This window comes from Paramisgurnus dabryanus, chromosome 4, assembly GCF_030506205.2.
Source record: "Paramisgurnus dabryanus chromosome 4, PD_genome_1.1, whole genome shotgun sequence".
Taxonomy (NCBI): domain Eukaryota; kingdom Metazoa; phylum Chordata; class Actinopteri; order Cypriniformes; family Cobitidae; genus Paramisgurnus; species Paramisgurnus dabryanus.
The window spans coordinates 40357032-40383800 of record NC_133340.1 but is presented as its reverse complement, the minus strand read 5'-3'; the positions used below and the strand labels follow the sequence as shown (position 1 = coordinate 40383800).

Genomic DNA, 26769 nt, shown 5'->3' with positions numbered 1-26769 from the left:
AGGGTGCATGATCTTTGAAAGCCAATGTTGACATTTGAAATCATCTAAACAAACACGCCCCTACCCCAATAGAATCTGGACCTTCTTTCGATAGATCTGATTGGCTACAAGTGTGTTTTGGTAGTCGGCCCGACTCCCTTTTCCAAAGCGTTTTTCAAAAATCATGCACCCCGCCTTTAAATACCAATGACTAAAGTGACATTTGTGACTAATAACCTTTTCATTACTATTAAAGATAAATTACTGAACCTAAACAAAAGAGCCAGATAAAAATTGCTCATTTACAAGAAAACATGTCGGATGCACTTTGGGTTTTGCATTTGAGCTCTTCAAATAATGACAAAGTTTTTGTTTTGGGTGAACTATCCCTTTAATTTATATTTTAAAAAGATCTACATAAATGAATAGTTAGTATTAATATATAAAATAGACCCACAACCCACAACTGTGTTAAACAACATTATGCAAAATATAACAGGGAATCAGTTCCGAGGTTTGAGTTTTGTTGTTTGTGGTTTTCAAAATGAAGGGTTAGTTGACTCTGAAAGTTTACCATAGGTCATTATGTGTTATTCGCACAGCACGTATGTCTTTGAAGTGAACGTCTTTTGATGAGTGAAAGTTCGGCGGTTGAAATGTCAGCCCGCGCTCTTTGTGCATTTTTGCATCTCGGTGTGCAGAAGTTTTTGTTCAGCAAGATAACATAACGGCACAATGACAGATAAGAGGGAACAACTGAATTTTTACATATTTTAAAGAAAGTGATCGACTGATACTTACCCATGCAAAACGTACTTCACAATGCTAGCTGGTTGCCAGCACATTGCTATGTGGTTGCTTAGATGCTGGGAATGTGTTTGGCTTTTTTTGGATGTATATGGAAAATGAATTGGAATTCAAGTTCGGTTGTGTACGTATGTACAGTATGTGTTTGTTTACAAGAGAAGAGACATACAGTACATATCTTTAACATGCAGCTTGACATCAGGTTACTGTTACTGTAGCAGTCCATGGGTGTTTTTTACCAGTACAATAGACTGCTTGTTTACAAACATTGGGACTTTGTGATGGAGGATCTGATCGATAGATTGTGAAGTTTCCTTCATCACCCTGCATTTATACAGGATGTAGATATAGGTCGCCATAGCAACCGTTTCCTGTGAGAGTGAGCCAGCCACAATCTGTTTGATGTCATGGTAAACAGACAGATAGACGGAAAGAGAGATAATGGTGTGGAGCGTGAATGGATGGATGGATGCTAGAATAGTAAATCAATAGAAGTGGACTCCATATTTTCTGCAGGTGGATAACAAACATGAGGCGATAAAGTGAGCCAAACAGTTCACAGTTTGCTAGATCTATTCCTGCTTTGTGTGCAGATGGTTAGCAAATGGACAGTGGGTGACCCAAGGGGGTTGCGGTCTGAGACCGAGGTTACAGAAAAGGTCACACAGCAACCTTTGTCTGATCTCATATCTTCATCTCTTTCAATATTACTCTCGTCTCACCACATTTCACCCTCCCCACACAGCAATCTTTATCAGGCATGGTTTTACCCTCTTTTGCTTTTCGCTAGCCAATGAGATCATAATTCCACTTATGCCATTCATCATTTGATAAACCATACAGCTGTCAACTGGCTTACCAGCTTTAAATATACCAAATACCTTTAAATCCTTTCATGTGGTTCATAAAATCTCTGTAACTTTAGAGTGGGAGTTGTGGAAATATCATAAGTCACATAGTGACTTAGTTGTAACAGTTATACTTTGAGAGTATTGACAATATAATAGGTTCACAATTTCGCATGAACAAATATAATATTAAATCATATTTGGAATGCTGTCCTAGGGACAGAGCCCAAAATATTAGCCCGAACCCAGAGTACTTCCCCTTCCTAACTGGGATAGATATACCTGCTGAGAGGGAGGTGATGGGGGGAGGGATGCTGCAAACACTGTCATGGGACAAAGGTGAGAGACGGCTATATAGAGACTGATTGGTCGGATTACATGACCGTGCTCCATCTGAACTTAGTTCAATAAACTTCATTCAAAAAGTTGTAAATGCAGTTATACCTTAAAGCAGTGGGTCCCAAACGTTTTCAGCGTGTGGCCCCCCTTGTGTCGTACGGTGCATTACTTCGCGGCCCCCCCAGAAAATTTGTGACAGAAAACTGTTCTAAAACTCAAAATTTTAATAAAAAAAAAAAAACATTAAATTATACTAAAAATTTGTGCTTTTGGTTAGTAGCCTTATTTTTTTTAGGTTTAATTACACAGAATTCATGATAAATTAATGTATTTCATAAAATGTCATTAAACTGGGGCCCCCCTGGCACCATCTCGTGGCCCCCCTGGGAGCCCCGGCCCCCAGTTTGAAAACCACTGCCTTAAAGGAATATTTCATTTGTCTCTCGTATTTTAATAAAACAAAAAGTTTATTAAAAAAATAAACAAATATTAAATGATAATTTATTCCAATTAATAAATTTGTCCAATTAAATAGAATTAAATAAATATATATTTTTTATAAATTTAATCATTTAATGAAATAATATTTTTTATTATTTTTTTCTTATTTCTTTAGACAAAGAGAGTTTGTTTTCTGTGCAGTGAGTCCGTCTGCCAGCAGGTGGTGCTCAAATCTTGACCTTGAAGTTTCTGTTGCACATTTCTGCCCTCACCTGCATATCACACCTATAATCATTTATTCATGTTAATTTTAATCGTTTTAATCTCGATTTTAAACTAAATCATGTTTTTTATATTGCACATCGTTTTACCTCCTTTTATTTCGACCTAAATATATATTTTTTTATTTCTTATTCATTCAAACCTACAATTTAAACACAAATTTGGAAATAGTACGAAAGCAGTTTTTGCATCCCAGTGGTTTTGATAACGATCTTATATTTGAGTGTAATTTTCTCTCATCATCATGTGAATGTTTGACGGTTACATCCCACTGAGCGCCGTTCATACGGCCACACTACAAACTTCCACCACTGGCTAGTTTCACTTTATTCTGGAGATCTGGATGGCAGAAGCGATGAAATCTCGCTTTCAGATCTTCAATTTGCTGCGGAGGGATGTAAAAAGCGAGCAAACAAGTGAAAAAGTAAGTAATTTCATAATGTGTATTTGGAGTTTGTGTAACTTAGTGGGAAAGTGTGTGTGTTAGCATGCTAGTTGTTTAGCTCCTGATGTGAGTTTAGTGAGGATTCGCTCATAATTTTCTTCTACGCTAATTTTATTTATTTATTATTTCCCCCGTAAACCGTAGTAACGCAGTGCTTATGTAAAGCCTTAAAGTATCGTTTATATGGATGCTAAACTTTTCAGTTCTAAAGTTGTATTTGTGGTCGTGTTTCAAAAACTACATAGCTGTCTACATAGACAGCACTTTTAGATTATAATGCTCGTAATGCACCGAGACCTTAGGTTGGCAGCTCGCTAGGTTTTGAGAAGAGCCAATGTGTCATATTATTTCTAATATTAAAAAAAAGGTCGAATAGTCGCCTGTTGCTGTCAGAAATAATGATATTGTACTAATTAAAAATGATTTATCTACTTTAGATAAGCATAAATACAGTATGGCGGGTGATAGTTTGTCCAACTGTAACAGTAGCTGTTAGAAATGTCGCTTACGTTACTGATTTCTTGCATGATAGTGAAGTCTCGCATTAAACAATAAGTTACATTTGCCAAGCTCAGCACAATGTGCCAAAAAGTTAGATCAGTTACGCAGGTAACGTTAGTGAAGGTTCCTAGTAAAAATAAATGGGTGGTGCATTTTATTCAGCCAGTAAATGAAAGAATAATTCAAATAAGATCGATGTGTCAAATTTGGGAAAAATAGGAATGACAGCTACTGTAGATGAATAGATGGCTGTGGCTGAGAGATGGCAAAGTTTTAGCTTGTTTCCTTATTAAAGAGAACAATGAGTATAATAAGTTCTCCCACTATCAAATTGTGTATTCACTGTTGTGGTGGCCATTGTGTTGTCTAAAATGGGTTGTGTTGGTTTAGTTGTCTGTAGTGCTTTTAAATTTTGCTTTAGTGTGTGTGTTGGAGCTGCACCTGTGCTGCTTTATAGTAGTACCTGTAGTAAAGGTTACCACCTTGTTTCTAGGTGTGTGTCATAGTCACATGTTCTGTCTCCATCTCATGTGACTGCTGCCTCCCTATCTTTTAAACAGTTCCTTAACCTGTATGTATGCATGTGTGTGTGTGTACAGTATGTACACTTTATGTGGTTTTCATTTTACTACGTACTAGAAAACAGCTTACTGCGTTGTGTGTGTTCATATCTAACCGTAGATAAAAACTAGGGCTGGAGGATATATGGAGCACATCAGCTTTATTATTATATTAATAATAATTATTATAAATATTATATTAATAAAAATATTATATTAATAAAAATTAAAGGAATATTTTATATTAAGTCAAAATAAGATAATTCTGGACCCGGTACAGGGTCCACAGAGTCAAACAAGTTAATATATATCTATATATTCGTGTACTTGATTGTTTTAACCAAACACCCATTGTTGCTGAGTAGTTCAATGTGAAGAATAACCCTATAGTTACCTCAAGTTTTTCCTTAAATTAACACACACACAAAATATTTTTTAATTTATGTGAACCCATAAAACACAATGCATAGTTATCAAATGTGAAGATTTGTGTACATATATAGATATGTTTCTTTAATGTTTTTTAATATTTTTTTAAATATTTTTAATTATTTGTATTGTATGTGTGATATATGGAATTGTGTTGTTAGAGCTACAGGATGTCTTGAATTTCCTTCGGGATAAATAAAGTATCAATCAATCAATCAATCAATCAATATTTGCCCAAATATTTAGTGTTACAAATGACTGTGTTTTAATAAACAATAAAACAATTCTGTGTTTTTTGTACTGTACAAAAAAACATATTGACATGATAAGTTTTTGTTTTACTTTAACTTAGCAAAGTAAGTTAAATAATTTCAACTTGTTTATAAGTTATGTTAACTATATACTAGTCAAGAACTTAAAATAGTATGTTAAATTGACTTGCATAACCGATTTGATAAAACTTGCAGCATTGCTGCATTTTTTTACAGTGATAATATAAATTATAATATTAATTTGTATCTATATTTTAGGTTCAGTAGTAGGTTTTATTGTTTCTCTACACTGTAAAAAATTAGCTGTTATTATGCAACTGGTTGCCGTAACTTACTATAGATTTAAATTTATGTTATTTACTGGCAACAGTTTTTTCAAAATTAAATGAACATTTAACATTAACAAGTTTTTGTCTTTTACAGAATAAAACTATTAGCAAAATAAGAAAAGTCCCGCAAACTATCTACTTGCAAATGAATCCAATAAGTTTTATTGCAACAGTTTGAAACGTTGTAATAAAACTTATTGTATTCATTTGCAAATAGATAATGTGCGGGACCTTTCTTATTTTGCTGATATCAGGACCACATTGTCCTGCTTACCCACGCACCTATCACACACAGGTGTGCGACGTTGTTGTGATACAGAATAAAACTATAAAATAACAGTCTCATGCAAAGCATTCTGGGAACCAAAATTAGTTTTTCCTTCAGATTTTGTTCCCCATGCTTTGCATGAGGCTGTTATTTTGGTTATATTCTTTAAAATTACTTCTTAATGTTTCATGTTCATTTAACTTTGAACAAACAGTTGCCAGTAGATAACATAAATTTAAATCTACAGTAAGTTACTAGCAACCAGCTGCCCGTAATATTGTAATTTCTACAGAATTTTTTACAGTGTATTATTAGAAATGACTTGTGAACTTATGTTATGAATGTGATTATGAATGTTTTCACTTCCTAAAAATTTATGTGAACCATGTATTCTTTGCATTTTGCATCATTGTCATATGACTAATGCACTATTTTTGTTAAGTGGTGGATGTGGTGGTGAGATGACATCATAGTATAGTATTTCCCCTCTCTTCCTGTGATTTGGTGACCTCAAAAACCCTGAACTTTAAGATAGCGGTAACAGATTGGCGGTGGGTGTAGTGGACTCATGGGAAATGTATGTCGAATATCTTCCTATACCATCACACTGTATAGTCTATATAGCATTGAAATATTACAGATACATTAATGTAAATATTTGTAAAACATCACAGAGTGATTTAAGAAAAATGTTAAAAGGAGTTAGCTTTGTCATTTGTCAGGATTGTCAATTTCCCTCCTTTCCAAACTTTTTCAACAGTGTGTATAGATGGTAACTTCCGGTCTTTTAAGTCATTAAGAGTAGTTTATTTCTGATAACAAGCTAAATAAACAACAAGTAGATTACTGTAGTTTTACTAAAGTGTATAAAAACACACTGAGCTAACGTTACTGTGTAAAATGTACTATAATGTATACAATGTTAACTACAAACTGGCTGGCAAACCTCCCTTCACATAGCAGTGATCCATGATCGCCGTCACCCTTCGTCTTCAGGAAACCAAAACATTTGTTATTTTCGACGAGGTGTTTGTTCTAGGGTTCAATTTAGCCACTTGTCAGACCATTAAACAAACAGAATGGAAAGTCCGATGAAAGTCAGTTGTTTCATATTTCTGGATAAAGTCAAGTCGGGCCCAGATCAGAACCATGCGGCACTCCACTAAATCTTTCTTTTATGATATGTCTTTCTCTTTCCACCTTTTTTATTTGTCTCTTAATGGGCTTGCTGCAACATTAAAGTGCTTATGCAAGCTATTGTTGTAGTAATGATTAAAATTGTTATGTTGTTTGTCACTCATCCGGGTTGTTCATCAACTTGCCAGACATTGTGTATTAACTGACTGTAAGTTGTTGGCTAAGTCCAAATCCAACTGCTGTGTGTGCTAAAAATAACCTGATGATTGTCGTTGAATTTGCTCGCTGATCACTTTCATTCCTTGGTTAAGAGGCATGAGCAGTTTGTTTGGGGCTTTCTGCTCTTGTGTATTCATGCCAAGCTGAAAGGGCATTGACTTCTTTTTATTTTTGGATGACTTGCTGTTCCAGCCCTCTTGACTTCCTCTGTATGTGTGTGTGTTACTGAGTAAGAACAGACCATGGGTTTGTCTCAAGTGTTCTTGGGCACAGACGAGGGAGAGAGATGCATAGCTATTAGCACAAGCATTAGCATAAAGTATGGGAAAGTCAAAGCTCATACTGAATGTGTTTGATTCCTCATTGAAAGTAGATGAATAACTTTGAAAAGCTGTATGTGTCTGTCACATTTCAGTCCAAAATCTATAGAAAAAACTTTTTTTTTTTTTGGAGGTCAATGTTTAGACTTTAAGCTTATGGACTTATAGGTTATACTTATATGACCTATAGGTTATAGACTTTGCATGGATTTAATTCCAAGCAACTTTGTGTCTTAAATAGTTTTTTACTATAAAAATGCATTCTTAAAAAAAGTTATCTTAATTTTAAAGTACGTAGTTCTTTTTTTTTTAAATCTGGTTTATTTGATATTTAACACTGTTGACTGGAATACAGTGATATAGATTTGTATGACATTAAAATAATGCAATTTTAAAAACATGTAAAAGGTGAAAAGAAAATTCATCTTGTGCATTATACTAATAAGAATTTGGAAGATGATGTCTCAAAAATCAAAAAAATATTATAGCAATGCAAGCTTTTTGAACCTGGCTTGCTTGATATTCACCTGTGAAGACGTTCTTGTATTTAGAGACTTTGGCAGGCCTGTGAGCAAACTTCCACATACTCAAATACTGTTAGGGGAGATAAGGTCAGCCAAGAGGGACCGAAGGGTAAAAGAGATTGCAACTTTGTTTTGCGTCAGAAGGTGATCTTCCCTAGATGTCACCAATGTGGCGCTCTTACTGAGGCACTGTATTGTTCTGAATCTTCAAAAGAGGCGGAGCTTGAGGCAGCCCCAGGTCCTATGAAACTAAGGAACAGTTAAGAGAGAGGGAGGGATAGGGGAGAACAGAGAAAGCTTTGAGCTAATACATAAAATGTGAATGTGCAGAAAAGTAAAGGTGGAGGAAGAGAGTAGCATACAGTATAGTTGAGATAGAAGGATGAGAGACGATACAGGGAAGTGAGAAGAATCAGGTTTGGACATGCCTGTTTTGCGTAGATGGTTCAGTCAGGTAAGGAATATAATTTCAGTCATTTCTCTATTCAGTTTTAAGAAATTCACGCATGTTTTCCAGTTTTACTTAATATAATGAATATGTAGAGGTTGTTTCATGTTGAGTCTGGTTAAAATGGCTCCCAGTGGTGTCTTCTAGATGATCTAAAAGTTTAGGCTATGTAGGCCTGTTTGATTTGTGTAACTCATATAGTGTACTGAGTTTAGTGTTTTGGGTCTGCAATTCAAACAGAACTAAGACATTATAGTCTGCGTATGCACATTTCTGGTTAGCAGGTATTTAATCTCTGATGTTCCTGTTTGCAAGAGCTGTTATGCAAGACAAGTCTTGTTGATACTTGAATCTGCAAGTTCATCTGCTTTGGAACAAAATCTCATGAATTGATGATATTAACCATAAGAAGTGACTTCCTTGAAAAATTATCTGCTTTTTAAGCCCATCAAAAAGGTTTCATTGCAGAATATTTATAACTAGATGTAATGTTTACCATAAGCATTGCATCTAAGTTATGTGATCTCACATTGTAGGGACCACTGCAGCTTTATGAAACCTGCTTACACACAGTTTTCTTCAAGTGTGTTGTCTTGCTGGAGTGTAGTGAAGCTTATATAAATAGATGACGTTATGATGGCATAAAGTAGGGGATAGCGGGGGCGAAAGTAACGCGGGACGAAAGTAACAAAGCGATTGTAAACATTTGCATCCCAGACTATGATAGCATCTTTAGCACACAAACCCCTGACAAAGCTGACAAATTTCGCGTTATTTACTCACCGTTTTCCGCGTGTAGATCCAGAAAGGTGTTTTCAACCATGATAACTAAATTTCAAAAGCGGTTATTTAGTGCTCTTACACATCCTGAAGTTTGACTTCTCAAGAGTGTTTCAAAATAAAAGTAAATCGGGTTTTAGGGCTGTAACGATTAATCGTGCAAATGCGCGTTTTCTCAATGAATGAATTTAAAATAAATTACGGTGAAATCTCGGTCGGCACATCCCAAAGCCAGGGGGCGCTCTCGTTCAGAAACTTCCTTTGTGACACAGAATTAGCAGCATTACAAACGCTATTCCAGGAAATGTCTACAGAAATATTTATATCGCCGTTCTTCAGATTGTTTCAGGTATTTTCATGATAATAAAGAATATTTTGAATGATTTTGTTTAACGAGTGTTGCTTTTTTAAATGCACGTTATAAACGACTCCGACTTATAATGATTTTAGATTGATAAGGACTTCCGTCTGACCAAATGCCGTAGTACACGCACAAGCTGTGCATGAAACAGCCTTGCGATTCAGAATCGATTTCAGATTTTTAATGGGACTTACGATTAATCGTTACAGCCCTATCGTGTTTAAATTTGAGGAAATCCTGTCAGGACGAAAGTAAGTAACACTTGTTACTTTTGTCCCGCTGCTAATAGTGTTGTATATGTTTTGATTTAAAGTGCCCATCTTATGACTGCTTTTCCACAAGTTATATAGGTGTATGAGTTCCATCAAGCATGTTTCAAAAGTTGTTTGCTCGAAATAGCTTGTAGGAAAAGATTGTTACCCATCTCTAGTAGCCTCTGTTTCAGGGCAGTTCAGATTGTGCCGTTTTGAGCTAGTCTTACATATTTATGAGCTGCTGCTCCTTTGATCACGCCCCACTACTAACGTCATGTGCCCGTGCGCATGCTCAGTGGTCTCGTGAGCAGTACAGACCATACTGTGTTATTATTTTATATATTATTATTATTAACGGTTTATGTTGCCAACAGACAAATCATGCAGAAAAGTATCACTAATAAGTACACTACAGGAAAAGAAACTCATGACACACAATGAGTAAATTGTGATGTTACGTTAGCAGTCACAAAAATAAACTCGTTTTCCCTGGACAATGCTAACATATTCCCATTATAAAACATTTTCAAACGCATTATTTTCGCAAATTACAGAAATTAAGACCCGGCGGGGGATGTATACTGCTTGTGGACCGCGTGCGAATTGCTAGAAGCTAGCGGGAGGTCCGGACCGTAAAGTTATAAGGGGCTCGGGGGTTAGCCTCATCAGAAAAGCCGGGGCGGTAAGGCCCGGTCTCGGTGTGTCAAACTATCATGACACACAAAGATTCCAGCGTAAATTGTGATGTAGAAGTCTGAACAATACACGCGTTTTCCCTGGACAATACTAACATATTCCCGTTATAAACATTTTCAAACGCATTATTTTCGCAAATTACAGAAATTAAGACCCGGCGGGGGATGTATACTGCTTGTGGACCGCGTGCTAATTGCTAGAAGCTAGCGGGAGGTCCGGACCGTGTAACTTATATATCTATGCGGACCGTAAAGTTATTACAGGCTCGCCTCGTCAGAAAAGCCAGGGCGTACGGTCTCGGTTAGTTTGGCAAAAAGCTTTTAGCTCTAGCATCATAAATGTAGTATTTTGTGACAGAAGATGACAACATACAAAATATAACGTGACTTCTTACCTTTGTGATGAAACAACGCGATCGCGAATCGAATCCAGTCTGTTTCAGATGTGTGAATGATCCATGAAAGTCCAATAAAATACATCCAATTACCATTTTTTTCCACAAATGCGTATAATCCGTGAAATATAGATACATAGTCTGTTGTTTACATCAGATTTCGCATGAAGGTCTTATCGCCTACAATCTGAGGACTGTTTGCGTCGTAACACACTGTATATAAGATTACTCCGGGTTCCAATAATCACGCGTTAAAACTTTGTTTTTAAAAGTAGGTGGGAGTATAATCCATAATATCCAAATAGCGCTGTTATTTCCGTGAGACATGATAACAGCACAGAGGGTCTCATTCAAGTGACTGCTCTATGCTCTCTAGCTACCTGGTGGGTGGAGACCTGCGAGTGGGGTGGTGGGCGGGAAAATTCAAACTGAATGTGACGAAACTTTTTGTTACGTCACAACGGAGCTGAGTTTTAACTCGCGCAATCTGAGACTCAAGGCAGAGGACATTCAGAAACCTGTATCTCACTCAAAACAGCATGGATGGATTTTTTTCCAAGTTTGTATGCGTGTGAGAGCATCAGAGACACAAATGAACACCCCAAAACCCAGAAAAAGTGAGTTTTTCATAATACGGGCACTTTAATTGAAATTTAGATTATTCTAATTTGATTTAATTTAATTTACATAGTGTTCAAACTGTTGAAATTTTTTTTTATTCTCAACAATTTAAGTTTGTACTGCTTTTGAAACATTTGATAAAACTAAAATTTAAATGAAAAAGTATTTTCCTTATTTTTTACAAATATAAATTTCTAAATATGTTTGCAGTTACATATTAACAAAGTCATAGTCATGTATATTTACTAAAAACAAGTGTAACACAAAAATCTATCTTGTTTGTTGTGTTACTTTTGACCAACCTATGTGTTACTTTCTTCCCTGCTGTCAGGGTCAAAAGTAACAATTCACTACTTATGTTTAAAGTAAAACTATACAGAAGTATTTTACATTTGTTCAAAATTCCACCTGGTATTGATAGACCACACTTGTGAGTTATTGACCACAGCAAAATATATCTCTGTCTAAAACATTATCTTTAAAGTTAAGTTTTTCTGAAAAATTGTACTTTTGCCCCCGCTCTCCCATATGGTGCTATTAATTGACATTATTGACTTATTGATACATGCTGAAGTCACCTAGGCTATGCATACAGACTGTTTTTTTTCCTCCAAAAAAATTCCAATTAAAAACCATGTTGCTGTTTCCACAGAACCAAGTAACCAGTAAAAATTTTGGAATATGTATATACACATACAGCGGGTAAAATAAGTATTGAACGCGTCACCATGTATTTCTAGAGGTGCTATTGACATTAAATTGTCTTGTCAGTAGCAACCCATGCAGTCATTTTAAAAGACACAGGCAAAAGTATTGGACTCCTGAAGAAAAGAAGGTACAAAAAGCCATGGAAAGCCAAAACAGTCAGTAATAAAAAAGCAGCTGGTTCGGTCCCAACTGATGGCCTATAAAATATTGTCTCATTACCAAGGTGTCATGCAAGAAACATCTCATGATGTGTGAACCGAAACACACAGCCTGGGAAACTCTCAATTGGTTTTAGAGAAAGAAACTATGACCAATCACTTGACTTGAATCTTATTGAAAATCTATTGAATAAACTAAAGATCAGAGTTCATAGAAGACACCCAGTAAACCTTGAAACTTTAAAGAATGGGTCAATCACATCTGAACAATGCATGCAACTAGTTTCTTCATACAGGGAAATAATGCTTTCATTACCAAGAAACGCTTTTGTACAAAGTATAAAATACATTTTAGTTAATGTGTTCAATACTTTATTTCTGTGTCATTTTACATTATTACACATATACACATATTATGACATCTATGGTTTGTTTTGCATGGGTTGCTACCATAGACTGTAAAAAAAGATGGACGACGCCTGTTCGCTCTCTTCCATTGGTGAAAAGTGAAGCCGCCAGTGTCCCGATATGGCGCTGACATCTTGGGTCTTGAGTCTGCGCAATAGCGATTTCGGGACCAGTCATGCGCAGTAGTGAGCAGGAAGGGAAGCCGCGAAGTCAAAACCCCGCCCTCGCTCTCGTAGAATGCGCATATCACACGATATCACAGCTGTCAATCATGACGTGACACCACTGTTTTTATATCATTAAATAACTAACTAAACACAAACCTATTTTTAAAACAAACATTTGAATTTACATCAGCGTGATAAAAACTACAGTAAATGACAGAAACCAGCTTCGGAAAAAAGATAATTGAAGTGTAATTAATTTTTTTTGTTGGTCTCAAGTCCCATTGAATAACATGGGGAGGCGGGGTTTATGACCTATACTGGGACCAGTCACTGGGGGGCGATCGAGACGTTTTGGCTTCACTTTTCAGGGCTTGTGCGGCACGCTTGGTTGCTACCAACATCTGGCGAAAATTTTATGTCAATTGCACCTTTAGAAATATGTTAAAGCAACACTATGTAGTTTTTTTACCTTTAAATAATGTCTCTAAAATTATTTCAGTGATAGAACAACTTTTTAATGGACAAATTGTACTGTTGCTGCAACCTGAGCAGCCTCCTAGCTGCTACAAGCACACTCTGAAAGTGGCGGTGGAGGGTAGGAAACACAGCCCCGCCCCTCCCCCAGGTCCTGCAGAAGAGTGTCTGATACCAGGCACTGTTGCGCTTTTCAACCACATCGGGGAGCTGTAAGTCATTTTTACATGGAAACTACATAGTGTTGCTTTAACTGAGAAAAATTATTTTACATACATTTGTAGCAAAAAGTAACAAACTCATGCTCACTTCCCACAATCCAGTCAGTTCTAAATGGATCAAATCAAACCCGGCTAACCTTTTTACACTTATATTTTGTCTTGCATAACATATATCACATTATGGATAGAAAATGGGTAGTTAATATCTTTTAATGTTTACTTTAACGAAGCAGAATATATATTTAAAATCTTGTAACTACAGACACTAGTCAATGAATGAATGTTTTAACCTTTATCCAAGCCAGAATGCATGTTGACCATAGTGAGTCAGTATTCGTCATATGAGATATCCAGGTCTTGCATCCTGAAATTCTGATGATCTTAACATAAATCTACACACAAACAGTGACTCACACGCTAGCACATACTGAATCAGACCCATGTACATGCTCTAATGAAAAGCACTCATTTAAAAACATTAAGCTGTGTGAAGGATATTATTATCCAGAGTGCTGTTTGCATCTGAATACAAATGATGCTTGACCTTTTCTCATGACTAATTTAGTAATCACTTTTTGCAATAGATTGCCTCATGTTATTTGTTAAGTAAAATATTAGATATGTTCAACTGAAGATAAAATCCAAATACTGTTAGTATTCATTTTTAACAGTGCTTTCCTGGTCTTGTTATATTTGTGTAATATCTAGCTGAAAAGTGTGCTTGCACATTGTATAATACTTTCTTTAAAAATGCTTTGTAATGCAATGACCTACATTTTAAAGGTGCAGTCTAACAACAAAGATGCACCAATTTATTTACCACCGATATTTATCAGCCAATTTTTCATCAGTTTAAAACCATCTGCATATCGGCCATAGTATAAAAAGCAACAATTAAAAAAACAGTATTTTCAAGTAAAATATGAATTCATGTGGTTAATAAGAAATAGCCCCAAAGTTGTTTTGTAAATAGATATTGGCCAAAAATTCTGTCCCCTTTTATTTACATACAGGACTTAAACCCGTTTATCTGTGGTTTTCAAAAAATTATTACAGCACCTTAAGCCAAGAATAGCATAAGTGTCCAAATAGACTGCCATACATACACTTTAAAAAGTAAAAGTTGGATTAAATTAATAATTTACTTAAATTGTCTCACTTTGTGAAAAATGTAAGTAAAAAAGCTTAAATTATTTAGGTATTAACAATTGAAGCACGTATGAAATAACTCTTAAAGGGGCTTGTACTAATAGCCTATTGTTAGTTGTTTTCTCAGAGGCCAGGCTGCTTGCTTTGGTTCATTTTTATGACATTTGCTAAATTAAACTTCTGACTAAGTTCTGCATGACAGTAAATTTAAGATTTGATTCACATAAAATAATCAGTTTAAACGCTGCAGATGTCAGGTGCACATAGCTTAGCTTTAGATACAAAGGTTAATGTTTTGCCGTAAAAGTGAAATAGATCAGAAATAGCTGTTGCCATGTATTTTTAAACTATGGGTTTGTGTTAAATAATATTAATACATAGGCAATATGGGATCAATATGTTGTACACTTTCATTATATTGAAACTCTGTGTCCGTCGTCTTTAAAGGCAGGGTGCATGATCTCTGGAAGACAATGTTGATATTTGAAATCACCTAAACAAACACGCCCCTACCCCAATATAATCTAGACCTTCTTTTGATAGACCCACCCCACACATACACAACCCAGGCAATGATGCCAGTTAGTAGATATGCCTTGTCCTGCTGATTGGCTACAAATGTGTTTTGGTACTCGGCCCAACTCCCTTTTCCAAAGTGTTTTTCAAAATCATGCACCCGCCTTTAAGGAAAGGAAATTCCAACCGTGTTGAGTGACCAAATGTTCAACCTCTACAGTTTAAAGATCCACCCTGTTTTCGGCCTTGTTAAAAGGTTATAAGGAAAAAATATCTACTATGCCCTTTTTAAAATGCCCACTGTGGAAAATTGTCTGAGTTTGGTTCAAATGTTTCTCTAATTTCACTTTTTTATCAGTATCAAAATTACCGCATAATTTAGTCACCCTGAAGCAATCCAAGATACACATGTCCATCATCTTTCAGATGAACACATTTGTAGTTATATTAGGAAAGGTCCTTGCTCTTCCAAGCTTATTATGGGAGAAAACGGGATCAGGGAGCAACATCTGACTTTGAAGGTGAAGAAGTGCATACATCCTTCATAGATTTAATCCACACAGCTCCAAGGGGTTAATAAAGGTCCTTTGTGGGTAATCAATGTGATATTGTGAAAAATATAAACTTTTTTTTATATTTTTGATCTATTCACTACTCTAAAACTCTCACGTGAATTGCGTGACTCCATGATGGCACCGTTACCAGAAGCTAGTTATTACAGTTTATAAAATTTGAAATATTGATATTTTTCTTACACAACCGCATCGATTACTCGCAATAGACCTTTATTAACCCATTGGAGCCGTGTTGATTACCTCTGTGAAGGATGAATGCACTTTTTGGGGATTAGGTCAAAAGTTGTCTCCTGATATTTGTTTTCCATTATAAAGCTTGGAAGAGCAAGAACATTTACTAAAATAACTCCAAATATGCCTGTCTAAAAGATGATATGCACAGTAACTTGCTGCACAGCATGTGATACAGAAATGCTTTTAGTTTGTAAAATCGATTTGAAATGATTAAAAGGTGTTTAGAAACTGATGATCATATAATAATCTTCCACAGGGCAAAGTACACACAAAGCACTTATTTGTGTGCCAGAATGCTTGCTTAAACTTAGACTAAACATAACCTTCAGTTCTGCTGAAAATTATTTAGTAATTATTCAATTAGTTTCAAATATGCATATTTGCGATATTTTGATATATTGTACAGCCCTAAACTCGAGCAATATTGAGCATCTGTATATCAAAGCTGAACAAATCATTTTACCACTGCCTTAAATGACCCACAAACACAACTACAGCAGTAAATAATGTAAATGTGCACAGTATGAGTCTCTACGGTGATATAAGCATGACAAAGCATGACAAAATGTATTGTATGTAATGTAAATAAGCATAGTTCAACAAAGTAAAATCATTATGATATGATATCATTATGACCGCAGGGAGCATTGAGGAAGTGGAAGTATACATTTTATTGTTCTCAGTATAATATTGCCACTTGTACTCCCTAAATGTTATGTTTAGCAAGACTTGTTTCCGAGTACGTCTGCCAGTGTCTTTCACAGGATTACAGCTATTGATGAAATGTGAGTGACATTACACAAGCCAGATTTTCCTCTTGGCTTAAAGACGCTCTGAGCTCATGAGGTCACTGTACAGTAGCTCAACCATCACAACTGCTGCAAACGCAGTTAAAGTGTGTCTGTTTATTCTTTTTTTTTTTTTTTGGTGCAAAACAATTTTTAGTATACAATATACCGTTTCCTTTCCATGAGATAATATTGCTTTAGAGTAACAGACATGTATTGTTTTTCTTAAAGGCACTCTCAGCGAATTGACGCGTTTTACACCATAAAACATTTTTTGTTACATACAGCAAACATCTCCTCACTATCTGCTTGCTGCCTGTCCGCTAATCAAACTGTAAAAAAACGCAATCTCTGTAGACAGCCCAGGCTTCACAAACGGCAATATCAACATAGTGGCCAAACCTAGCACCACAAAACAAAGGGTTCCAGCCAATAAACGACAAAAAGGATTTGGGGGTGGGGGTTGGGCGCGTTTATGAAAGCACAGAAGGGAGGGGGAGGGGGAGGAGTTAGCTACGCTCCGTCTGTTTGAAAACAATTCAAACGTCAACAAAAACTAACGTCTCGCAGATTCGCTTAGAACGCCTTTAATAACAAAAACCTCCAGAAGTAGAGGTCTTCTCGGGTCCAAAGAAATGTACCCGACCCGAAATGACCCGAATCACTTCATACCCGACGTGCATAAAAAAAAACCAACCCGAGACAAACCCGAGAAAATTAGACCCGAGTCCGACCCGAACTAGTGAAATTTTTTTTTTAACCCGACTGGAACCGAATGTAAACGGCACTGACGTGTCCCATACGCAGCAGTCAGACAGAAAGAAACTTCGGTGGCCTTGCAACCAATTTGGCGAGCTGCTCCATTCGTTTTACTTTGTTATCTGATGACGACACCAACGTAACCGCTAAAATGTACATTTATAATTGACTGACATGTTTGTCTCAACGAAAATGAACCTTCCGACAACCACACAATGTCGCAAGCGCTCTTGGCAAACAGATGAGAGGTTTGAAAAGGACATTGACGCACACAGGCGAGAGAGTTCGGGTCTTCTCGGGTCCGTTCAGAAAAAACACATTCATTTTTAAATTACCCGAGACCCGATGCCGCTATTATTGTACCCGACCCGTGTCCGAGGCACATGTGAAACTTTTAGACCCGAACCCGATCGGGCTCGGGTCGGACCTCGGGTTTTCGGATCTAAGTGGACCCGTGAAGACCTCTACCCAGAAGTGCTACATTTTACTTGTCAGAGTTGTTAACAAAATGGCAGTTTTTCTGATAAATCCCTGTGGTGACTTTATATCTTCTTGATGTATGTTATTTTTTTCTAAATATAGCTTAGTTATTTAGTATATTTTAGTGCCAAAGAAATTTATAAAATATGTTTTATGCTGATTACTATTTATAAAATTCAGATGATTAATTTCAGACATTATTCTTTATTACTCTCTGACCGTTTCCTGCCAGGTTCCAGAGATCATCAGCACTCTCAGGCAGGCTGGCAAAAGTTCTGCCCGGCAAGAAGACGCCCATTCATTTCTGCCAAACAACAGCCAGCCGGACGGCTTCTGCTCAACGGGAGCTGATGCCGCAACAGCATTCGCTAAAAAGTTTGAGGTGTTGTTCTGCGGGCGAGTGGTGGTGGCCCATAAGAAAGCTCCGCCTGCATTGATAGATGAATGTATCGAGAAGTTTGGACGTGCCAGTGTGACAGGCTCGATCGCAGCAGGCTTCAGACGAGCATTCTCGCTCACACAGGTTAAACATTACAAACATGTACATTTTCATCTTATAACTTGGGGTGGATTGCTAAAAATGTTTCGTGTTTTGATAATTCCTACTTTCATGCAGATGACAAATGGAGCAAGTGATGGAGCAGACGGAGGTGGAAAGGGACCACTATTTTTTAAAAGAGATCCCAGTTTTCCATCTCTCCATGGGCTGGATGAGAACGGTCTCTCACCGGAGCTCCAGCGACGGGCTACGGATGGTGCTGCTGGGGTCCAACCCACTAGCTTGCAGGAAAACAGAACCATGCTGTTCACAGTGAGTAATAGATTGACAATTAATTTGTCACTTTCACACATGCTCACACAAGTGTCAGAACCATAAACAGAATACTGTAGGTGTTCCTTTAAAGGTGTGGGACTTTTAGAAGGATCTCTTGTCAGACATGCAATATAATCCTAGCTTTGTAATGCTGTTAAATGGGAGTCTTGTTTTGAAGCTTACAAAAGTGCATCCATCCTTCATGAAGTAATCCAAATGGCTTCAATAAGTTAATATATGTCTTATGAAGCGATGAAATATGTTTGTTAGAAACAACTTTTTATATTTTAAGCTTACTACATTGTTATTGAGGGTGACAGGGATTGCACACACTGTTACTTAGTTTTGCCCCATGGCTTTTTTGTGTAGAGACATCCAAAAACATACCAGGTGTCACATAGCGCTGACTAATTCTAAACGGCACTTCCTGTTTCTCAGATGGACAGGAAGCTGTCAGCTCTTCAGCAGGAAATGACCTGGCAATAATGAGTTTTACGGTTTAGGTAGAAATAAAAATGAAAGTTTTTGTATAGGAGCAGGATTGTTTGTGTTATGAAATAGCATTGTGGTCATCATTGCAATGTTCCACTGTACTTATTTTGCCTCTTTTTTGATAAGAGTCACACTTAATGTATATTGTTATGTTTGTGATGCTGTTGGTGTAATCTTTAGTGACTGTAATATGCCATAGGACACTTGTGCAGTAAATATAATATATTTGTATATTGTTGGCATATATCACATAGGGGTGTGCAAGATGTATCGTTTGCAATAATATCGTTGTTGTTTTAGCATTTTGCAAAATGATATTATCGAGTATCACTTGCTTTTCAAATACCAGCCTCCAGTGCCCACAAATTCAATCTGCATGTGCTTTCAGAGTGTGATAGCAGCACATTTGATTGCGACATGTAGGGCTGTGATGGATCACAAAACTCACGGTTCGGGTCACATTACGGTTTTTGAGGCACGGATCGGATCATTTTTCGGATCAGCAAAAAAAAACCGTGGGAAAAATCTAATAACAAATAAAGAAATTACAAACATTTATAAAAAAAGAACAAAGTTGCACATTAAGTAAGGTCTGAAATTAGCATTAGTTACAGAAATTGAATTAAATGATTAATAACACTGTCTTTATTATACAAATTAAATATAATTTTTTTTAGGGCCTTAGAAGTGATTTTCTGTTTGTCTTGGGTTGTTTGATTAACATTAACCTCTTGAGCTTTGGCCACGCCTTGGACCCACCGGTGGGTCTGCGGGGAGGTCATAAAATTATTTTGTAAAAATCTATAAACTGTAAAGCACAAAACTAGTCATATTTGGTATTTTTTGAAAGAGTAGAACCTCTGCTTTATTGCAAGTCCCATGATATTTACTTTAATTTTACATAAAAGAAAATAATAAGGTCTAAATTCGTTCTTTCACAACCACCCCCCCTTGCGAAAATCATGTGAATAATGTTCATATTTATAGCACACAAACTCACCAAACATATACAAATCACACATCAAAGGAAAGCTCTCACTCTCAGGAATGTCACTGTGTACTTTATTTCACCGATCTTATACATTACAGTGACATAACCAATAATAATTTTCAAAAGAATCACGAAAACTGAAATGACTTATGTAAACAAGCAAACGTATGCATCATATTTCTGCGAGTCTAACGCCTCCTTTCGATTAAAGCTAAATAACTTTTGCTTAGAAGATGCTATCAACAAAATTCTTTTTTCTCCTGTTTATTGCCACCTAGTGGAATCAAAAGAGATTGTCTAAAGCGACATAGACCAAACATGTCCTAAATTACAGATTCTTAAATAAAAACTTAATAAAAAAATTTTTTGTCAGTGTTTATCGCAGTATTGTAAACAAATAAAATACAAAATATGCAATATTTTATTACATGTTTTAAAATTCAGAGAGTTTTATATCAAATGAGACCATTTGTATCAATTTATTCCAAAGTATGCGAGTAGGGCTCTCTTTTAAATTCTGATATGCCTAATTCTGTAAAAAATTCAAAATATGATGCAGAGCTGAAGAGGTTAATGACCCAGACTTAAGTAGGTTTATTGAGGTTACTGTCTCTTTAAGAACAAATAAGCACAGACTGGTTTCTGACTCTATAATTCACTTAAGACATAAACAATTGTTTTTTATTAGAAAATTATACTGTGAGATCATTTTGTGTGTATGTGCCCTGTCAAGAACGGAAACATTTTAGGTTGTCTTACTTTTTGAAACGCGTCTCTCCGTATATGCACTACTGAGGGCACTTAAATGCGTGCACACACACAGGCGGAGGGCGAAATGGCGCTTCAGGAAGAAGATGCAGCATAAACAGTCGCTTCACATAGAAACGTTTTGTTTTTTTCATAGATCTATTTAGCAAATGTATAATTGGACTACAGTATGAGACACAGTAGCGCAACTCTCTCTATAGTTTACGCATGAGGAGTTCTGATCTTTGAAGGGATGATTACGCCTGACTGGAGTTGGATCGGACACATTAAAACGACATGTAGAGCTGCAAATTTCGACTATTTTTTCAACCGATTAGTCTATCGATTATTTTTTCGATTAATCGAATAGTCTAAATAAAGATTTTTTTTACAAATAATAAATGTAACATCTGCTATTAATGCCAACATTTTATTGAAGCATTTTCTCAATTAAACAAATACACAAACAGTGCCAGTGCCAAGGAAAATATAACAAATCACATAAAAACAAGTCCAACATTAATTCAGCCTAACATAAACAGTGCAAAAGGGGCATTATTCACCTTAAACAAATAAAATATATTAATATTAAAGAAGTAAAATAAAAATAAATCAAACTAATTAATAATTCCTTATTAATATAAAAACATGTCCTGCTCTTTATTGTTCCAGCCCTAGTGCTAATCATAAACTAATGAAGAGTCATCATTAACTACAAAATGACTCACATGAAATCATTGTTTATTAATACATTAACTAAAAAACATGTCATGTTGTACTTAATGATGACTCTTCACTTCGTTTATGATTAGTACATGCATTTACTCAGCATTAGTTCAGACTGAAGTAAAAATAAGTTCATTGTGATTCATGAACCCTTATTATAAAATGTAACCATTATATTATTACTGTTAATATTATTACTATCAGTAGTAACGTTACTGCATTCTCATTTAGCATCAACTTTAACATTTAACTTTTCTTAAGTCTCGGGTAAATACAAATTTAGTTAGCATGATCTTCTAATATTTTATAAACGGCGTTTACGCTGCTGTTACTTTAAATAAACGCATGTCAGGAATACCTAACGAGACGAGCTTTTATAATATCTGCGCACATAGCAAAAAAATAAGCTATGGGAACTCCGCGCTGCCAGCTGGCTTTCAGTGCACGCGGGCACATGCCTATCTCAGTGTAACACAGTAACTTATTATTTCATAACTTCTTAATATAAAAAGTTAAACTTGTCCCGCTCTTTATTTACTGTTTCAACATACTGCCCAGACGCGATGCAATGTCGTGTCTGTCAGGCGTCTCGCAGCTCGTATTAAACTAAGATGTAAACACAGCTGTATTAAGCACCATATATGCCTGCATTGATTCTATTGTTGTATAAAAACTTACTGTAAAAATTCAAATACTTACGCAGCCGTCGCGTCATTCTGAGGTCGGAGAGCTCCAGGTTGTTTTCTTTTAAGATGATCATGCACAGATGTTGCGCTGCTGTGGTATGCCATTTCAGTTTTACACAGTATGTGTTTTATTTGGTCTCTGCTTAAAGTATTCCCACACTTTTGATCACGTTCTGGCTGTTTGGTATAACACTTGTATTATCCGGTCGGAGCTGAAGCCGCCTTCATTTGAAAACGTAAACAATGCGACGCATCGACGCATTTCCGGCAAATCGACGTAATTACGTAATCGACGTAATCGACTACGTCGACGCGTCGTTCCAGCCCTAACGACATGTGTCAGAAATCTGCTCACTTTAGCGTCTTTTTGTGGTAAATTGTTTTGAATCACTTGAATGTTAACATTTGCCTTAGAAACACGTGCAAATGATAAACTTTCCCTATTTAAATTAGCATATTAATCTGCAAATTGCATACGAGCCGAACCGCAGGTTGTGATTCGTATGGATCACGTATCAACTACGACCCATCACAGCACCAGCGGCATGTGTATGGCTTGCAATTTCTATGTCGCAAGCAGAGGAAATACACGGGTCAGCCGCACTTTTCTCATGTCTGTTACTAGCAGAGGACGTGTGTGAGAAAACACACACCACACACACGCATACACAGAGAACAGCGATAGTTAAAGGGAAGTTACTTGAGAAGTTATTTACTGTTTTTCTGATAAATTGATCACCAATATGAACTTTTATAAACACAACAGTGCGAAATGACTGAAGAGGAACTCGCTACGTTAAAGCAATAAGCCATTATGTAAAGATGTGCATCACTTCTTATGCTGTGTTTGATGGAAGTTTGCATTTTCTGACTTACTGTATTTAGGGCTGGGATAAACGATTATTTTTTTAACGATTAATCTAGCGATTATTTTTTCGATGCATCGATTAATCTAACGATTCATTTTGTCAGTCCGATTCGACTTCGATTCGATTCTCGATTATCTCCCCATTAATTAACTAACAGCAAGTTATACATGTTGATTTACATATCTGAATGTAAACATTTCAATATATCTTTATTGCTCTTAAAATTTCAAAATAAAAAAAGACTATACAAGTGCAAAATAATGCATTCTTAGACAGAGGTAGCATTCAATAAAGCATTTGTACTGTACATACTGTGCAGTTAAGTAACCGTATAAAAATCTCAAGTTCAAATTACTTTATTTTACATGCATTTATGAGCAAAACCTCTTCAATGTGCCTTTTGATGGTCTGTGTAATTTTTATAACTAGATTTGTTTAATCCACATTGTTTTCGTGCTGTTCTAGTCCATTTAATGACTAAGATAGACTTAAGAGACTTATTATAGACTTAAGAAGCACATATATTATTAAATCTCTTTCTCTTAAGTTTGTTAAGATAGATGAGGACTCATTTACTGCTGGACAGAGAGTGAATGAAAGCGCAGTCTTCTGGCAACAGTGACATATTTCATTGCTTTCTGTTAAATTGCTCAAATGACTGTTTAAAACACACTTGGCATCACATTCATGATTTTATGGTAAAATGACACTTTTTCGCGTTAATCCACGAGCATTTAAACCATAAACAAAGCACTTTCACTTTAATTGAGCGTGATCAGCGCAGCAGAACCACGCAGAAATGATTGCAGCACTGTTGCTAAAGAGCCGCCCAAGTATTTGCGGCTGGCTCCGACCTCCGTTTATATCCGTTTCGAGCCGCGAGCTCGCGCTGCTCATGCGGCGGGGTGCATGCTTGTTAACATGGGCGCTGAAAAAACCATGCGCGGCCGCAGGCTCTGCTCACCTTTGCTGTGTGAAACTGGCGGACTGAAGCCACTCGCGTTGATACTACTGCGCCGCCTTTTTGGGTCTGACGAATCGACGCGCATATTTTGCGTCGACGTATTTTTTGCGTCGACGTCGTCGATTACGTCGACGCGTTGTCCCAGCCCTAACTGTATTACAATGTTGTTTTTGCTTCAAGTTCACTACTGTTTAGTAATGTTTACTTGGAATGCTTCCTGTTTGGTTAATAACACCAACATTAACCTTAATCATATTAATATGTTGTAGAAATATATATTTGTCATTTTGTCATTTAGCAGACGCTTTTATGAGTTTTTTTCTACAAAGGTTTTTTTAACCCCAAGGGAGTCAGCTGACATTGGATTAACTTAGTACCCTGTTCTAAACGTTATATTATTACTAAGCTGTCCAGCTATTTTTCAGTTTTCTCCTGCATCTATTAAAGCAACACTATGTAGTTTTTTTACCTTTAAATAATGTCTCTAAAATTATTTCAGTGATAGAACAATTCTTAACTGGACAAATTGTACTGTTGCTGCAACCTGAGCAGCCTCCTAGCTGCTACAAGCACACTCTGAAAGTGGCGGTGGAGGGTAGGAAACACAGCCCCGCCCTTCCCCCTGCCTGCAGAAGAGTGTCTGATACCAGGCACTGTTGCGCTTTTCAACCACATGGGGGAGCTGTAAGTCATTTTACATGGAAACTACATAGTGTTGCTTTAATGTAAAGCTGCTTTGAAACAATTAAACAGTTGTGAAAAGCGATATATTAATTGAATTGAACAGGATAGAGATAGAACAATATAGTACTTTCACAAACACATTTACGAAGGATTATGAAGGATCCAAAATATTGTCTGTTATTGGCAAAATTATGGGTATTATCCAGATATAGGAAATATGCACATGGTCATTTACTAAAACCAAACATGCACACATTGACTTAAAGTTTCCTATTCAATATCTCTTTTGTAAACACTTGACATGTACATGATGAAAACTTACTTAATAGTCCCCTCTTTACTGCTTTCTCTTTACCTATTCCTACAGATATGGTTTCTAACAATTGTTGAAACCAGTTTTAGCACAGTATTCGGTCATCACTTCCTCAATTAAAACCACTGTAATGTTGTTTCTCTTTGTGTTTCAGATCGGGCGCTCTCAAATCTTCCTCGTAAGTCCTGACACTAAGAAGGTGGCCATAGAGAAAAGCTTCAGAGAGATCTCCTTTTGTTCACAGGTCTGTGACTACCACAGGTCATTGGGGTCAAGCAAGATGGGTTTTCTGGATCGACATCTTTTGTTTGTCCTGTAACAACATTTCTGTCAAAGAAACATCCAAACCATAACTTACCCCGCTAAAATCAGATTAAAGCAATAGGTTTATAAGAATGGGATACAAGCCACTAACCCTAAACTTGACATTTTGACAACCAATTTTGTTGGTTGATAGAAAGATTGTTCCAGGACCAACAATGATGTTCATACCATCTTGATCTGTGTTAAGGGTGTTGATGTATTGCTGGTTGTTAGACAGCTTTACTAATAGAGTGCTTTAAGGATGGCGCAATGATATTACGCAGTGCCCAAAAATACTTGCATACAATGCTGCAGCCATGTTACGGCAGCAAAGTCCTTGATTATTACGCCGGAATGAGAGTATAGTTTTAGCCATATCGGTCTTAATAATTGCTACTTTTAATTGTCCGTCGGTCTTAGTACACGGTGTAGCTACAGAAGAGACAAGTTTTAAGTTTTATAGGAAAAATATGGAAACTCTTTGGTTATTTTTGAGAGCAATGCTACTAATGGTCTAATCAGATTCAATGGATTATGCTAAGCTATGCAGACCCAAGGATTTTTAGCTACTGTAGAAGTTTAGATCAGACAGCACTTTTTGTATTTACGTTACACTTTAACCTGCTACGTTTTAATGTTACAATATACAGCAGGGCTATTCAGTTCGAGTCCTGGAGGGTTGGATCTAAACTCTGTAGGACACCGGCCCTCCAGGACTGGAATTACATAGCCCTGATGTACAGTATTTGCCAGATAATGATTAAATTAGGTAAGTTTAACCAAGTGGCACATCGTGTCACTATTTTTTACATATTTTCTTTTTCTATCTGTGTTCTCCAGGGTATTCGTCATGTGGACCACTTTGGCTTCATATGCAGGGAGACGGTGGAGAATGGAGGCTGTCAGTTTGTCTGCTATGTTTTCCAGTGCGCTAACGAATCACTGGTGAGAATCATGGATGAGTACATGAAAACATTATTCAAGTTGCAAAATCCCTAAAGATGCAAGTAGAAACACTGCAAATGATGAAAGTCAACATTCAAAATGTAAAAATGAAGAAACTGAACCATATAAATTAGGGGGCGCTGTGATTCATGCGGCTGCCGCATTTGGGTTGTATTCAGGTCCATGGACTTAGGAGGGACGCAATGTGAACCACTGTTATTTCACATTCGTCTTCCGTAAACTTAAAGGACTTCGCTGAATCGTTGTGCATTAAACTGATTCTGCCAAAAAAACATTATTTCTGGCCGTAATTAAGCATATTTGAAGTGAAATTGTGTAAAGGT

The 26769-nt window shown here is 36.5% G+C and overlaps 1 protein-coding gene across 4 annotated transcripts in view; it reads left to right on the top strand.

Moving 5' to 3' along the window:
• Positions 1-26769, top strand: part of tbc1d1 (TBC1 (tre-2/USP6, BUB2, cdc16) domain family, member 1) — a 72773-nt gene that overhangs the window by 6786 nt on the left and 39218 nt on the right. For 2 of the 4 annotated variants that reach the window (XM_073814400.1, XM_073814401.1), the window contains exons 5-8: positions 18124-18414; positions 18508-18702; positions 25332-25421; positions 26321-26425. In XM_073814400.1, coding sequence (XP_073670501.1) covers positions 18124-18414; positions 18508-18702; positions 25332-25421; positions 26321-26425 — 681 coding nt within the window. Of the gene's footprint in view, positions 1-2948; positions 3121-7964; positions 8155-18123; positions 18415-18507; positions 18703-25331; positions 25422-26320; positions 26426-26769 lie in introns of those variants that run through there. The other 2 variants (XM_073814402.1, XM_073814403.1) reach the window with 2 other exon arrangements.